Below are 17,992 nucleotides of genomic sequence, written 5' to 3' on the forward strand. Positions count from 1 at the left end.
TTCTCTGAGAGGCATTCCAGCAGTGTTTCTGGTCCCTTGCTTTTTCTTTTTGACAGGGATATACTTGTATACCATCAAACGTGGCCCAGAGCCTACACAGAATACCAGTTCACATTCCTTTTTCCTCTGCATTATCTCCACTAAGGTTACCTCAAAGCTCAGTCAGTACCAGGAGAAGCAGTCACATTTTGCTATGGTCTGAATGTGTCCCCCAAAGTTCATATGCAACTTAATCACCAATGTGAGGATATTAAGAGGTGGGGCATTTAAGGGGTGATTAAGTCATGAGTCTGGAGCCCTCAAGAATGGGATTAGGACCCTTATAAAAGGGTTTGAGGGAGTGGGTCTGTTCCCTTCCCCCCTTTTGTCTTCTGCCACGTGAGGCCACAGTGCTCCTCCCCTCCAGAGGATGCAGCAGCAAGGTGTCACCTTGAAAGCAGAGAGTCTATGCCCTTCTAGAACCTGCCGGCATCTTGATCTGGGACTTCCCAGCCTCAAGAACTGCGAGAAATAACTTCTATTGTTTATATATTACCCAGTGTGAGGTATTTTATGACAGCATCACAAGTGGACTAAAACACGCTTCCTATATACTAGCTCTGACCAACAGGGCAACAGCTTCAAAAGCAAATCAGCCGGCTTTATCACCACAGGAACTAGCCCAAAGATGACTAGATATACAAAGCAAATCATCTTGGTTTTGCCTGAAGTCACTGTTCATGATGGTTCTCAAATTTGGTTGCATATTAGAACCATCTGGAGGGCTTTTAAAAATCCTTATGCCTAGCTGGACCATTTAATATGAATCGCTGGGAACAAATCTAGGTGTTAGTGTTTTCGAAAGTTTACCAGGTAATTTCAATAGACAGCCAAGTCTGAGAAGCAGTGGTTTAATCAGATCCATTAGCAATGTTCATTCCACAGTGGTAATGTTAGAAAATACTGGCCCATTTGGAAATGAGCAGTGACTACAGACGGCAATAAAACTTATTTTCATTACTCAGACGGCTGGATATCTAGTTTTCAGTTAAGCCAATCTTTAGTGCTTCCATGTTTTTCTCTGCCCTATAGACCCTATTATCATCTCTACCTAAAAGTCAACAAGAAGAGCCTAGAAATGACAACACTACATTTCTGTTTCTTATGCAGAGGAGCTCCCTGTGGTTCTTGCCCCTGACTTTTCATTAGAATCATCTGCAATATTTAAAGTACCAATGCAGGGCCCTAATCTCAGAAATGCTGGCTCAATTTGTGTAGAGCTGTGATTCTTAACTCATCACCTGACAACCCTTTAGAAATGCAAATTCTCAGGCCCTATCTCAGACCCACTGAATCAGAAATGTGGGTGAAGAAGTGGGTGGGAGCAGAAATCTATGTTTTAATAAGCCCTCTGGAGAATGATGCTGCTGCTGAAGCTTGAAAACCACTGGTCTAGGCAGGGCAAGGCTTTCAGTGATTTCTTTGAAAAATTCCACAGGTGTTTCTACTGCACACACTAGGTGGAGTGGAGGCTCCTGGGTTAGAGTACTAGCTTGGATAGTTGACTTGTTTCCTTTAATTTTGGTTTCCATGCTCTCCCAATTTCCAATCCTCCACAAGGGCAGAATACCATTCACTGGGTTAAGTATGAGAACTCTTATATAATACTCGTGTTATACTGAAAAATAATGGATTTGGTGTGGTTGTGTCAAAGCCATTTTAACAACTGAATTAGATCAGCAGTGAAACCCATCTAACTATTCACTTGAACATTTGTCAATAAAATTCCCTGTGCTCATTATCTCTACCCCCACCAAATAAATAGACTTTCCTCCAAAGTAAAATAGCCAGTTAACAGTGACTCTGTAGCCAAATATAACCATCTATTTTTTTTTTGATAGGATAAAAGAGACATGAATATAATGGGTATTTATTTTGAAATGGGCCTTTGGGTCAAAATTCCATGCTTCAGTTCCGTGTTCATCTCATCCTTCAAAAAAAACTTAATAGTTTAAAAATCTCAGGGATTTTATTTGTGCAATGATGACATTCAGAATTCTAAATTCTAGAGACTGCATGAAAGTCTATGGCAAGATATGTAATCAATGGAATCTTTATATGAACATCAATTCATACATTACATAAAAGAGGTTACTATGCACTGACTAATGCCTCAAAGAGTGGCAGACAGACTGGCTGTTCTCTTTTCCTACATTTGACTGGGCCTGGGGGTACAGGCGAAGGTACCACCTCCTGTGGAGTGCCAAAAATACTTCATGAGAAAGGAAACAATCCTATGGCTCAGTTTATGTCTCTGAGAATCTCTGATAAGTTACTGGTGTGGTACAAAAGATCTAATAGCCTTAGACAAAAGGAGCAGCTGAGATTGCAAGCATGCCTCTCTTTATACATCACCAAAGTCAAAAGGGCTGTTCACTCACGGACAGCCCAGGGGACCCCAATCAGTCTACTGAGAGTTTACCTCGAGGGCAGTAGATGTCTGGAGCCCATCGGTTGCACTCATAATTGTCTGCTGCCTTTTCACAGGTGAAACATTTAAATCCACCAGGATATGGTGTGGCTAAAAAAAGGATTAAGAGAAAAGATTAATTTTTAGACAAGGCACAGAATCCTGTGAAGTTAAGACATTTTCATTATTTTAAAGAAAGGATTCTCAAGACAACTTAGCAGTTTCTTAAACCTCCAACTGCCATATGACCCAGCAACTTTACTCTTGGGCATCTGTCCATGAGAAATTAACATTTGTATTCACGCAAAAATCTGTACACAAATGTCAACAGCAACTTTATTTGTAATAGCCCCAAAACTGGAAATATCCTCGATGTCCTTCAGTGGGTGAATGGTTAAACAAACTGTTGGATATCCATACTATGGAACATTAGTCAGCAATAAAAAGGAATGAACTATTACTACTTTCAACAACTTGGGTGAGTTTCCAGGAAATTATTTGGAGTGAATAAAGTCCATCCCAAAAGGTCATATATTGCATGGTTCCATTTATATGACATTTTTGAAATGATTAGTGGTTGTCAGGGGTTAGGGATGGCCGAGGTGGGGGTAGGGGTGGAGAGGTGGGGAGAGAGGTGGGTTTGAGGCCAGTAGGAGGAACCCTTGTGTTACTGAAATTCTTCAGTGTCTCAACTGTGGTGGAGGATACAAACCTACACATGATAAAATTAGGTAGAACTAAATGTACACACACAGAGTAAAATTAGGGAAATCAGAATGACATTGGTAGACTGATTGTATTGAATTAATATACTGGTTGTGGTATTATGCTATAGTTTTTCTTTTCCTTCTTTCTTTTCTTTTTTTCTGAGTTTCACTCTCGTTGCCCAGACTGGAGTGCAGTGGCACAATCTCAGCTCACGGCAACCTCTATCTCCTGGGTTCAAGCGATTCTCCTGCCTCAGCCTCCCAAGTAGCTGGGATTACAGGCATGTGCCACTATACCTGGCTAATTTTGTATTTTTAGTAGAGATGGAGTTTTACCATGTTGGCCAGGCTGGTCTTGAACTCCTGACCTCAGGTGATCACCCACCTTGGCCTCCCAAAGTGCTGGGATTACAGGTATGAGCCACCATACCCGGCCTATGCTATAGTTTTTCAAAATGTCACCACTGGGACAAACTGGATAATGGGTACATGGGATCTCACTGTATTATTTCTCGAACTCCTGGCCTCAAGGGATTTTCCAGCCTCCGCCTCCCAAACTGCTGGGATTATAGGCATGAACTACCACACTCAGCATCATGTACTATGTCCTAAAATTGCATATGACTTTAAAATTATCTCAATAAAAATTTTAATTAAAAAGGCATTCTCTGGATTTCTAATAACTTACTCATGTCAACTTATACACAGATGTCAACATGCAAATAAAAATATTGGGTTGAATCATAAAATTTCCTGATGTTTGACCATTTCAATCTACAAAAGTGGCAATTTCTCTGGTACACTGTAAAATTTTTATCTGTTCAGACCTGATGTCATTATGAATCCCTGGAGATGGTAAGCCTTAGCTAAGAGAAGAGTCTTCATTGCTAAAATATATGCTGCCCATGCAGAGGTGACCCTCTTCAGGTGCCTTTCGGACCCATGTCCATAGAAGCTAGATGCTGAGGGGACGTGGGGATGAGGCACCAGAGGCTACCAGTTCTAGCCTGAGGACTAGGCCATTCCAGGAAGCCCCACTTATCTCTTCCTACTGCTCCCACTGGTGAGTTGCCTCTTCCTGCCTTCAGAAGGAACTATCCTCCAAGTGCTTCGATTCTTCACCTATACGCTCAGGTGAGGAGGGGTCACATGAGATTTGAGCTCTGGAGACTGTCGCGGGCACCCAAGGCCTTCTCTCCACAAAAAGATGAGGATCACCGAGGAATGTCAGGCCCAGCTGTTCTTTGTCCTTACCACTGATGTGCATTTAATTGCTTCTTAGCTCTAATCATTTGCTTGCTTCACTACTTAGAGTTTTGCCTTTCATAAACAAAACTTGTGTTGTTTAATTTGTAAAATTACCTGGCCTATTTGAAAGCTGCAAACACTCAAACACTTCATCTGCAGGAGCCAACTGTTCTCTCTCGCAGATGGCTGAGCCTGCATATCCCACTGGCGGAAATAATCATCTCAGGGTAAATTGCTCTGCCCACATGGAACCAATTAGATATGTTATCAAAAATAAATGAAGGAGAAGGCAGTAGCTTAAGGCCAGAATGATGGACCAGATATCACTTTGATTTTCACCTTGCCGAGAATAGCTGCCCATCCATGTACATGCTTGCATTACTTCACAGACCTGACTATGACAATATCAAATAATGTATCATGATCAAAAGTCATAAACAGTCTAAAAAAGACAAGTAATCGGAACTTTTTATGGGCCCATTTGCGTGCTCTAAGTCTCTCACATAGTAACTCAAATTCATAAACAGAATGATAGAAAAAGTGCATAGATCATTTTACAAAATGATGGAAAGCAGCTTAGACACAGCCATCCAACCACTCCATTTTCATGAGGAAATTTTAATAGGGGGAAAATGTCATATAATTGTGACAAAGAGAAGTATTTTGTAAACTATAAACAAATACTTTTTATACCTTCACATTACCCACCTATAGAAAAATGGGTTACATTTGAATTGAAAGGTTCTATTTAGGTAAGGGCAGGTATACCTTGTTGTATCACAATTCATTTTAGCACACTTTGCAGATACTGTATTTTTACAAATTGAAGTTTCGTGGCAACCCTGCATTGAGCAAGTCTATCGGTGTCATTTTCCAGTTGCACGTGCTCACTTCATGTCTGTGTCACATTTTGGGAATGCTTGCAGTATGTCAAACTTTTCCACTACTTTTGTATCTGTATGGTGACTTGTGGTCAGTAATCTCTGAAATACTATTATAATTGTTTGGGGGCACCACAAACTGCACCCACATAAAATGGTGAACTGAATAAATGTGTATGTTTTGACTGCTCCATTGACCTGCTATTCTTCCATCTCTCTCTCTCTCCCTTTCCCTGCCCCAGACCTCCATATTTCCTGAGATACAACAATACTGAAATTAGGCCAACTAGTATCCCTACAAATGCCTCTAAGTGTTCAGGTGAAAGGAAGAGTAACACAATTTTCACTTTAAATCAAAACCTAGAAATGATTAAGACTGGTGAGGAAGGCAGGTTGAAAGCTGAGATAGGCTGAGAGCTAGGCCTCTTGTGCCAGTTAGCCAAGTTGTAAATATAAAGGAAAGGTTCTTGAAGGAAGTTAAAAGTGCTACTTTAATGAATACACGAATGTTAAGAATGTAGAACAGCCTTTTTGCTGATACAGAGAAAGTTTGAGTGGTCTGGATAGAAGATCAAACCAGCCACAGCATTCCCTTAAACCAAAGCCTAATCCAAGTCAAGGTCCTAACTCTTATTAGTTCTATAAAGGCTGAGAGACATGAAGCTGCAGAAGAAAAGTCTGCAGCTAGCAGAGAATGGTTCACAAGGTTTAAGGAAAAAATCCATTTCCATAACATAAAATCATAAGGTAAAATGGAAAGTGCTAATGAAGAAGTTGCAGCAAGTTATCCAGAAAATCTAGTTAAGATCACTGAAGATGATGACACTAAACAGATTTTCAGTGTAGACAAAACAGCCTTATATTGGAAGAAGATGACATCTAGGACTTTCATAGCTAGAGAGAAAAGTCAATGCCTGGCTTCAAAGGACAGGCTGATTCTTTTGTTAGGTGCTAATACAGCTGGTGACTTTTAAATTGAAGCCAATGCTAATTTATCATTCTTAAAATCCTTGAGACTTTAAAAATTATGTTAAATCTACTCTGTGCTCTATAAAGGGAACAACAAAGCCTGGATGACAGCATATTTATTTACAGAATTGTCTACTGAATATTGTAAGCCCCTGTTGGGATCTACTGCTCAGAAAAAAAATATCTCTTTCAAAATACTATGGCTCATTGGCAATACAGCTGGTCACTCAAGAGCTCTGATGGAGATCTACAAGGAAATTAATGTCGTTTTCATGCCTGTGAACCCAACATCCCTCCTGTAGTTGAGGGATCAAGAAGTCATTTTGAGTTTCAAGTTTTATTATTTAAGAAATATATTTGCAAGCCTATAGCTGCCATAGATCATGATTCCGCTGATGAATATGAGCAAAGTAAATTAAAAACTCTTCTAGAAAGGATTAATCATCTAGGTGCCATTAAGAACATTTGTGATTCACAGGTGGTCAAAATGTCAACATTAACAGCAGTTTGGAAATACGCGATTCCAACCATCACAGATGACTTTGATTTCAGTAGAGAAAGTAACTGCAGATGTGGTGGACAGAGCAAGAGAACTAGAATTAGAAGCGGAGCCTGAAAAGGTGACTGAACTGCTGTAATCTCATAATAGAAGTTAAATGAATGAGGAGTTGGCTTCTTATGAACGAGCAAAAAAAAAAAAGCCATTTCTTGAGATGGAATCTACTCCTGCTGCAGATGCTGTGAACATTGTTGAAATGACAAAAAAGGATTTAGAACATCACAGAACTGTTGATAAAGCAGTGGCAGGGTTTTGAGAAGACTAATTCCAATTTTGAAAGAAGTTCTGCTGTGAGTAGAATGCTGTCAAACAGCATCACATGCTACTGAGAAATCTTTTGTGAAGGGCAGAATCAGCTCATATGGTAAACTTCATTGTTGTCTTATTTTTAAAAATTGCCACAGCTACCCCAGCCTTCAGCAACCATCACCCTGATCATTCAACAGCCATCAATATCAAGGCAAGACCCTCCACCAGCAAAAAGATTATAACTCACTAAAAGCTCAGATGATCTTAGCATTTTTAGCAATGAAGTCTTTTTAAATTAAGATACGTACATTGTTGGTGGAACATGGTGGCCAGCGATGTAATCTCAGCACTTTGGGAGGCCGAGTCAGGTGGATAGCTAGAGCTCACAAGTTCGAGACCAGCCTTAGCAACATGAAGAAATCCTGTCTCTACTAAAAATACAAAAATTAGCCAGGCGTGGTGGCACACACCTGTGGTCCCAGCTACTCAGGAGGCTGAGGTGGGAGGATTGCTTGAGCCCAGGTGGCGGTGGCTGCAGTAAACTGAGATTGCACCACTGCACTCCAGCCTGGGCCACAGAGCCAAGCCCTGCCTCAAAAAAAAAAAAAAAAAAAAAAAAAAGATATGCACATTGTTTTTTAGACATAATGCTATTCCACACTTAATAGACTATCGTATAATACAAACATAACTTTTATATGCACAAGGAGACCAAAAAATTTGCATAGCTTGCTTTATTGTGATAATTGCTTTGTTGTGGTGGTCTGGAACTGATCCTGCAATAATCTCTAAGGTATTCCTGTACATGGCTGAAGAATTAAAAAAACAAAAACAAAACAGGTTCTCAAACGCCAAAGCCATGCAATACTCTTGCAGATATTTTAATTAATCATATAAAATATTTTAGGAAATTGTCCTGATTGGATACATTAAAAAATAGTTTCCCTATCAAGTTTAAAATACTTAATATATAAACAACTTTCAAAGATTGGACTTTAAAATAGCTTGTAAATGGAATGATCAAAGTAGACATTTTGGAAAAAAAAAGATATAAAGCATTTGTCAGAGAACTGCATTTCTCAAAAAAATGATCATCATATTCACCAAGGTTTATGGCTGCAAGCTACTCGTACCACTTCAGTTTGCATGATTAATTCACTGGGGCATCCAATTTTATCTGTCTGTCACTGCAGCCAGTAAAATTTTTGGATGGAATACTGAATTAGTTATTCCTGGAAACTTTCCCATCAAAGAGATAAATTAAGAATTCTGAATGAAGATTGACGATCCAGCTACTCCAAGAACAAACTTATTGAGACCCTAACACTAGTAAGTTGTAGTGTTCACAAACTTGAATTACTTAATAGACTTTTCAAAATGATCTTTTGTGAGACAAGTGACATACTATAAACACTTATTTCTTACATAAGAGGCCTGGATTCTGAAAATGAACCCAAAGTATATTGAAATTTAAACAGGAGTGGGAACTAAAATACTATGGCAGCAAAATGAAGCTTTGCTTAAATTCTTTTATCTCTGAGTTTATCAGCACGTATCGTTGACAACCAAATTATCTCATTTTTGGTGAGTTTTCTTTTAGAATCTACAGCTCCATATCTGTGCACATTCTCAATGGCTAGAGTTTAATATTTGCTTGTAGGAACTTTTACTGACATCTTGGCAGGTAATACCGATTAGTGAATAATCACACCCTGATTAATGACAAATCTCTGCAAACATACTGCTTTCAGTGGATAATTAAGGTATAATACCAAGTAAATGGTTAAATTCTTCCCTCTTGAGATATTTTGCCAGAAATGAGGTCTACAGATGAACAACTATCTCCAGTAACTTGCTAATTGATACTGCATCTGATAAAGAGGTTTTTTTTTTTTTTTTAAAGGACGGAAAGAGGTTCCTAAGAGATGTGCTATTTGCTTCTTTGTTACTTCAAAGCATTGTAGAGCAAGCGGAGTTTCAAATTGTTGTGGCCCCAGCTGTGAATGAATCTAATTTGGCTCTTGATCACAGAGTTAATAAGCTCAGTACTCTGTATTTCAGGGCATAAGTCCTTGGTCCCTTAAGAGAAGGTGATTGTAAAGAAAAAAAGAAACGCCAAAGTGCCCAGTTACTTCCTGTAAAATAATCTGTCCATTAACTCTCATGGTCAGCCATAGTTCAACCGACCATAATTTATTTGTACGGTATCAGAAAAGATTTAGTCTTTGTTTCCATCTCTTGGAACTTTTGCCTAGACAAAGGCCTTCAGTTACCAGAACCGTGGTGAGAACAGACTTTTGTTTTCATGAAAGGTACGCTGATGTGTAATGCATCCAAACATTTTTCTATCCTTACCAAATTAACTTCCATTGTTTCTGAAAACTGGATGCAAATATAAAAATTCTAGAAATCTAATAAATGTATCTTTTTTCTCAGTCCACTTGGCAACAAAATATTGTAAGTACAATTTTAATATGAACATATTTCTGACAGAAATAAATACATCATCTGGTACCTTCCTAGAAAGTCCCCTTACTCTCTAAGGCTTACGTAGTATAGTCTGAACAAACTTATTTGGCTCTCTACGTGGGCACAAACAAGCCCCCACAGGAATACAGCTCTTTGGTGCACATGATTAAGGAAAGATTCAAAACATGCAACCAGAGGGAAATTGGATATTCTTAGGAAAAGTTTCTTTCTATTCTAAGGAAAGAAATGGAGGCTAAGAATAGGTCGCAGCCACTTAGTATATTAAACTCTGCTATCTCTTACTATGTCTGACTACCAAATAAGCAGCTCTATTTCTCTTAATAGTAACTCTTGTTTTGAAAGTTTTTATTTGATTTGGTACTTGAATCATAGGCTGGGAAGAAATTCATTTTTCACATTAAAAAAAGCAAAGAAAAGCTCAACAACAAATGACACAAGGATTATAGAAAAGAACATTATTGACGACAGTGCTTCAGATTTGAAAGCCATGAAGTTTCTTTCTTTTAAATGTTCAGAAACTTCAAAGATTAGGAAACCAGGGAGCAAAAAAGATGAGTCATGGGAGCCTGAATTTTCCCAGCCTGGGTTCCAATCTCTCCCCAGTTATTATCAGTGATGGCTGTTCTGGGCACCGGAATGAAGAGAAAATAGCTTCTGTTTGTCTGGTACAGAAAATGTGTGTGTCTTCTCACATCTCCAGCATCACCATATTTCTCCTTCAGCAGGTTCCGAGCTTCATGTTACACATTGTAACATTAATGAAATGTGGCTCATTCACAAAAGAATGCTGTTTGTGCCTTCATCTACAAAGTGAGGTGACTATATAAATAATTCAAAATCAAACTAATCCCATACTTCTCTCATATATTTTTTACGGTCTATGTTCAACAGATACCTGCTTATTTGTAGAGACTACAGCTTAATATGGTCTAGTGCTCAAGGACATAGAACCATGCCATTTAAAAAATCAAAGTGTGAAAACACACACCACAAACTTCTAAAATAGTTCAAAGAAATCAGAAGTTAATACTGATTTAAAAGTGGACAGAACAGGCCAGGCGTGGTGGCTCACGCCTGTAATCCCAACACTTTGGGAGGCCGAGGCGGGCAGATCACGAGGTCAGGAGATGGAGACCATCCTGGCTAACATGGTGAAACCCGTCTCTACTAAAAATACAAAAAAAAAAAAAAATTAGGCCTGGTGGTGGGCACCTGTAGTCCCAGCTTCTCGGGAGGCTGAGGCAGGAGAATGGCGTGAACCCAGGAGGCGGAGCTTGCAGTGAGCCAAGATCGCACCACTGCACTCCAGCCTGGGCGACAGAGTGAGACTCTGTCTCAAAAAAAAAAAAAAAAAAAAAAGTGGACAGAATAAACGAAGTTCTGGCCAAGCAGGAGCCATTCATAGTAACTTCACTCTAACAAGAATTTACACAGTATTCCCATCATAAGTTACGGAGGGAGACTCGAAAGAGAACTTGGACCCTGATCTGCTGGTGAATCAATCTACTTATAATCTCACTTAGGAACAACTTCCATCCTTCTCCATATCTCAAAATCATATCAGAAAACCTCACCAATTCTTTTTTCTTTTACTTTTATTTGCATTTGTTTTATGCTGCATTTATTTCCATGTCATACGTTTTTGTTTCTTCAGCTTCTTCCGGGATATCTTTTTCTTCTCTGCAACCCCCTCTTCTGGTTTAGGAACAATTTGATTCTTTTCAGTAAGGGTCACCTCAATGTAACAGGGGGAGCTCATGTATGGCTCTTTAAGTAAGTTCAGCCGTGCATCTTGGATTACTTGTTCACCTGGATAGAGGCTCAATGACCAGGGAATCTACATCTAAACCCTTAAGTACAGCATGACTCTGCATTTTAAAGCATGTGCAGCAAAAAATCAGCACTCTTTTCAGGCCACTGATCCTGTGTTCAGCCTCACTGTTTGGCCTGGGCACACCTACCAACTCCACCACTGTAATGTTAGAATGGTAGACATTATTTTTGTAAAGTGACATCTTTCAGACAACTCAGTGGCTTTTTGTACATGCATACGCTTGACGGTCTGGGCAGTTTCACAGGTGTTCTTAAAGAGAACATGAAGATTTGAACCCTGATTTGCATCATTTGGTTTTCCAGGTCAAATGAATAGTGAACCATTTTTACAGATCACCTCAGGCCAGTGAGGGGAAGAGGAAGCCCTACTAATTCTTTACATATGGCGAGTTTCTTCTAATCAGGCCATGGCTTTACTTAATTAACATTGGTCATATGAGCAGAACTTTTTCATCAACTTTTCAAGAGCAGAAGTGATTTCCCTCTGTTTGCAAGGCTCAGCCTTCAAGACCTCCTTCTGAAATTGAATTTCCCAATAGAGACCCAACACACAGGGCACTGACCCACCACACTACTGAGGCAGAAGTGGTGTGTATGTTGTTAAATCCAGTCACCTTAATTCTCCTTCCCACTCTGTGTGTACAATCACAGCCTCCGTGTAGGTCCAGTGTGGACCTTTTCTGCAGCCCAGTTACTACTGAGTCTGTCACTGAAGTTGAGAAGGAATCATACAGAAGCTGAAAACTCTGGCAATCAACCCTAAGAGACAGAAACCTAGGTTTTTGATTCACCAAGTCTAATAAAGTAGCATGCCTGCTTGGAGAAAACAGCAAAATGCAATCTAGAAAACAGAACAAATATTAAAGCACCTTCTCTTCATGCATATTATTAAAATAAAAAGCCCCACAAAACAAGCAGCCAGATAAGTCTTCCATACGATTAACCAGTGGGCACCAGACTATACTGATGAGAGGGTACAGAGACAATAGAAATCTAAAGAAATTATTTGCTGTCTATTAAAAGTATATTGGAGTTATACAACACTGGAGCAGTGTATTCTCAGCACCCCCAGTTTACTAAGCCAACGATAATAAAAACAATAATGTAAACAACCTGGTGTGGTATAGGCCTAGTGTTTTACAGATATTATTTCTGCTCCATAAAATAATGCTATCGAGTATGTATTATATTACTTTACCACTTTAGAAAAGACAAAATTAACACAAAGAACTCTCCTAACATTGATTGAGCATTTCCTATGTCTCACACTCAGTGCTAAGTGCTTCATACACATTTTTAATTTAATCTTCACAATGATAGGGAATTTATTTTAAGTCAAAAGGCCACAAAGCAGCTGAGCTAGTTGCTGACCCTAGGTCAGGTGGACTCCAAGCCCCAGGGCATTCTGCATACCACCTCTCAGCTAACCCAGAACAAGCAGACATTAAATATTCCAACCACGTGGATTGAAGGAGTCCACATGGCTGCCTTCACTTTGTAGACTATGTGATCCTCAAAAGCAAGGACTGTGTTTGATTTGCCTTTATGCTTTCAAGCCTATCACAATCCTTGACACACAGTGGACACTCAAACTATATTTGTTAAGCAGAGCATTTCAAAAGAGTAATGCACCTTGGGGCAAAAGCCGAAGGTCAGAATATACACCATACAACCAGCTCTCACCTCAACAGGGGCAATACAGAAGAGGATTCATACAAAGAGACAATAAATACAAAGATAGAGACCAAAAGAGGAAGTCAAACTGCTGTGTTTCCTAAAGCGTGATCCTTAGAATATCTGCAGCAGAAGTACTTGAAGTTCTTGCTGAATGCAAAAATCCACAGGTACAGCCTGAGATACATGCAAATCAGAAACTCTAGGGCAGGGATCTGGGCATCTATGTTATTAAGCATTCCCTAGATAATTCTTAAATATAGGAAACCAAAAGGAGGCACAGGACATTGGAAGTTGTGGGAGGAAATTACGCTGAAATTGAGAATTAGATGCACAGAGAGGAAGACCAGCTATTATCTTACGTATAAAGGATTGATCTTTTACAAACAATCCTCCTTCTGGGATATGGTGGTTCACTTTAATAGCTGACTTAGGACTGGCATGAGTACAAGGGGAAGAGTGTTCAGAATCAGAGTGATTGTGTAGGGAACAGAGAAAAGCCCAATAATTTGCCTTAACACCACCAAAAATCTTCTTGTGAAAAGGTGAGGGTAAAGCATAAAACATCTTTTGTAAATTACCGCACCACCCCAGTTAAATCACGGGAGGTTTTCACTATACTGAAGGATGCCTTTTCCTGGCCAGTTTTTGAACCACCTCTTATTTGAAATAAAGTGATATTTCTGCAGCAAAGAGAACAGTCTTACTTGAAGGGTGGAGGTAGATAATGTCTTTCACTGTGAAGTCTCGGGACTGAGCAGCTTTCAGGCAATCCGCCAGCAGGCTCAGGAGCAGGAGCCAGGCCAGAGCAGGGCCAGGTTCCATGGCAGACCGAAGTGTCACTCATACAGAGGGCCTGGGAGTGGGCACTCAGGGCAACAGGAGAGAACTTGCACCTGAAAAATGAAGAAAGAATCATCTCAGTGATCGACTGGAGAAAGCCACAGGAGGCTTGGCTGAGCTCCCATGCTGGTAAGATGGGATGGAGAGCAACAGGGCACAAGGAAGTGGGTAGACATGGAGAGAAACTTTATCAACAGTAATTTTAGAGCACTGAGAACATTCCAGCCCAGATCTAGTCTTAATCAGGTTGCTAAGGCTCCACTGGTAGCCATCCCCTCTCATATCCAGCAGAGATGGTATCAAGAGAGACTGAATTTTAACAAAATCCAGCTATTTTTTGCCAGGAGGCCAGGGGATGGCTGCCAGAGTACGATAAAGAAGTCAGGAGCAAAAGCTCAGAAGCACTTCCCTGAGAATGGTGCAGGTCAGATAGGGAGTTCAGCCATACTGGGCCATGGTGTCCATGCAAACCTGTACAGGGCAGACTTTCAGATTTAGGAAAACAAACAAATACAGGAAAGCTGACCTCTCCAAAATTAAAAAGTGCCTCCGTAACACAAAATCTCCTTAATGTAACTAATATTTGTTGGCCAGGTACTACTGAAGTCCTTTATGTATATCCATTTATTCTCCCAGCAACCGTATGAGGTAGGCATAATTATTAACCCATTTTGGGTAAACTGGGGTTCAGCAAATAAGTAGCAGATCTGACTCTAACCCAGGCAATGTGGCTTTGGAGTCTGCACATTTAAACACTAGGCAATTCTTTGTTCTTAAGACTGACTTAAGGTGTATTTAAAAAACGGATTGGATGGGCGCGGTGGCTCATGCCTGTAATCCCAGCACTTTGGGAGGCCAAGGCCTGGATCGCCTGAGGTTGGGAGTTCGAGACCAGCCTGGCCAATACAGTGAAACCCTGTCTCTACTAAAAACACAAAAAATTAGTTGGGTGTGGTGGCAGGCACCTGTAATCTCAGCTACTCTCGGGAGGGTGAGGCAGGAGAATCGCTTAAACCTGGGAGGCAGAGGTTGCAGTGAGCTGACTTTGTGCCGTTGCACTCCAGCCTGGGCAACAAGAGTGAAACTCCATCTCAGAAAAAAAAACCAAACTGATAAGATCGTGTTGTCGCTATAGCACTAAGTGATTACTATCTACTGTGTCCTTTATTCTGATTGTCCTTTTCACTCAAAATTAAGGAAAAGACAAATCTGTAATAAGCCTGAATTGCTCTGCTTACTGGGAATGCAGAGATCTGTCTTAATTTTTATATAGGTGCTATTCTCTTGCTATCTTCTTGGTTTCCTATAAAGCTTATTCCTCATGTTCTACTACTTTTCCAAGTACCATTATCTCTATTGCTCTGCAAGGAGTCAAGGTTACTCATTTTATTTTAACCTAGCTGAAAACCAACAGTTTTGATATTTTGTTTAATATAAATGTTCAATAAGATTTTTTAAATAGCATAATTACTTTGTAAAAATACATAGGCAAGGAAATATATTATGAAACAGAAACTCAGTACAGAAAATCAATACGACCCAATCAGATCTAGAATATACTACAAAGCAAAAGTAATCAAAACACAATGATAGAAGGTATAAAAATGAACTTACAAAGTAGAACACTCTAAGGAGCCCAACAGACCCAATTGTTTATAGGGTGCAAGCAATTGTTCAAAATTACAGAATGGGACCACATTAAGTGAATAGTATTATAACTTTTTAAAATATTTTTTTAAATAGCTGAAACCATAAAATGCATAACATGCCAAATTACTTCCAGATGTGCTGATTATTCTTTTTTAATTGGCAAATTGTTAGACAACAGAGTAGAGCTCTCTTATCACTTGTAATAGCTTGATAATGCCAACCTTGCTAATTTCATGCTCACTACGCCATCTTCTGTTTACAATTTAATTCCCCAAGCAAACCTGGCATTCAGGAAGAGAATGGGCCACTCAATCACTTAATAAATGTGACTGCCAGGCACTGTGCTGGGCACTTGGTTGAACAATATGAAGAAAAAACAAGTATCCACCAGTATCTTTCCCTTGCAAGTCAGCAGCCAAGTGACAGAGACAAACATCACTTCATCTTGAATGAATGCAACAGTGCTTCTTTCCACATCCATCTGGCTTTTCTCTGCCAGCATGGTGAGGTTGGTAAGGTGAGGCTGCACCTCTGGGACAGGTCTGCACAGCATCCCATGGACACCTGGCAGCACCATGGCCAACACCCCCATCTCCTCCCAATCTGTATATAGGAGGGCTCAGTTTGAGAGTCAGAGATCAAAATGGCATGAACATTATGTGTGTAACTGTAAACATAAATGTGAACAAATGCACAGACAAAAGACTGGAGAGGAAAATACAAAATTAAGATAGTAAAGCCATGGTGTATGAGTTAGCCCAGGCTGCCGTAACAAAATACCATAGACTGAGGGGCTTATACAACAGAGATTTCTCACAGTTCTGGAAGCTAGGAAGTCCAAGATCAAGGTGTCGGCAAGGCTGCTGTCTCCTGAGGCCTCTCTTCTTGGCTTGCTGATGGCTTTGCCCTACATGCACAGTCCTGGTGTCACTTCCTCTACTCATAAGAACCCAGTCAGATTGCATTAGGGTCTCAGCTTTATGGCCTCAGTTAGCCTTAATTACCTCCTTAAAGGCTCAATCTCCAAATATAGTCACATTCCAAGATACCAGGGGTTAGGCTTCAACATATGAATTTTGGGGGCACACTTTTCAGCCCACTGCATGTTTTCTGTTGTTGTTGTTTTGCTTTTTTAGGTAACATTTCCTCCCACAAGACATGTCCCAGTGATGATGATGTTTCATAATTTTAAAAGAGTATAATTGATCTGAGGTGACACAAGAATACTGTAAACTCCTTCCCAGGCTATAGGACCATGAGCTCCTCAGGACAGGAACTTGCCGTGATTATCCTTACTTTCCCTGCCTCAGACCCTGGCCACAGAGAGGGTTCTGAGAGCCTCTGTGGGAGTGGATGGGAACATTTATGTCAGACTATTCTAATACCTCAGGGTTGGCCTCTTGCCCTCCACTCCCTTTCTTCGTCAACTCATCCTTTGTTTTGCCATAAGAGATGAGTGATAAAGACATCATCACATCTGCTAAAAATAAAAATCCAGATCCATGCTATAGAAAAAGACTTAATTTGAAGTCATGTATACTCTATCTTTTATGACCAAAAATATGAGCAGATGGGAGTGAGAAATGTCTTGAAGGGATAGTTAAAAATTCACAATATCAAGAATATGAAAAATTATATTCATAGTAAAGTACATAGTAAAGCAAACTCATGGCAAAGTTTAAATTGATGAGGATTAAGTATAGCAGAACTTTTGTTCTGGTTACTTTTTGGAAAAAAGTAACGACTTACAAAACTATGTGGCATCACTTCAATTTTTAACTTACTCTTCCATGTAATCTTATGCAGCATTTTCCATTTTTGTTTTGTTGCCTTTAATAGGGTGTTTAAATTGTCAAACATGCTTCCCCCCTCCCTCCACCATACCACTTATTTATCATCTAATTGGTTTGCAAATGTCTATGTGCAGAACTAAGAGTGATCATGGTACCTCCATGGTGCCTAATGTAGATGACGGGCTGATAGGTGCAGCAAACCACCATGGCACATGAATACCTATGTAACAAATCTGCACGTTCTACCCATGTATCCCAGAATTTAAAGTATAATAATAATAATAAAAAGAAATGGTGGGAGATGTCTTCACAATATATCATGACTCCACATCCTTTCTGATAAAATTATACACTAATGCTAATGATATATTAAAGGACAATACCAAAAAGCCAAGGCTCAGGTCAAAAAGGAGATGGATATTTTTACAGACCAGACACAGAGTACATATACAATGTGGGGAAAATGCCATAGGGCTGCTGGGAAATGGACCCAGTAGCAGGGATGTGGCAGCAGGAACTTGGCCTCTGTGGAGAATAGTCTTACATGTCTTCATGTGAGATAGGGAACTAAAACCAGGCTCACAGCATAAAACTAGGGACTGGAGTACAGCACTCTGCTCATAGAAGCTAAAAAACCCAAATGGCCA

General features: G+C 39.8%; 1 protein-coding gene and 1 pseudogene across 2 annotated transcripts in view; both read right to left on the reverse strand.

The window, feature by feature from the left end:
* LYPD6 (LY6/PLAUR domain containing 6) overlaps window positions 1-17,992 on the reverse strand; it is a 151,448-nt gene that overhangs the window by 30,347 nt on the left and 103,109 nt on the right. For both annotated transcript variants that reach the window (XM_063595135.1, XM_003816683.4), the window contains exons 2-3: window positions 13,767-13,955; window positions 2,462-2,560 (exon numbers count right to left, since the gene is read on the reverse strand). In XM_063595135.1, coding sequence (XP_063451205.1) covers window positions 2,462-2,560; window positions 13,767-13,884 — 217 coding nt within the window. In that variant the 5' untranslated portion in view covers window positions 13,885-13,955. The remainder of the gene's footprint in view (window positions 1-2,461; window positions 2,561-13,766; window positions 13,956-17,992) is intronic.
* On the reverse strand, window positions 10,229-11,617 carry LOC117979343 (large ribosomal subunit protein uL22-like; annotated as a pseudogene).

Source organism: Pan paniscus, chromosome 13, assembly GCF_029289425.2.
Source record: "Pan paniscus chromosome 13, NHGRI_mPanPan1-v2.0_pri, whole genome shotgun sequence".
Taxonomy (NCBI): Eukaryota; Metazoa; Chordata; class Mammalia; order Primates; family Hominidae; genus Pan; species Pan paniscus.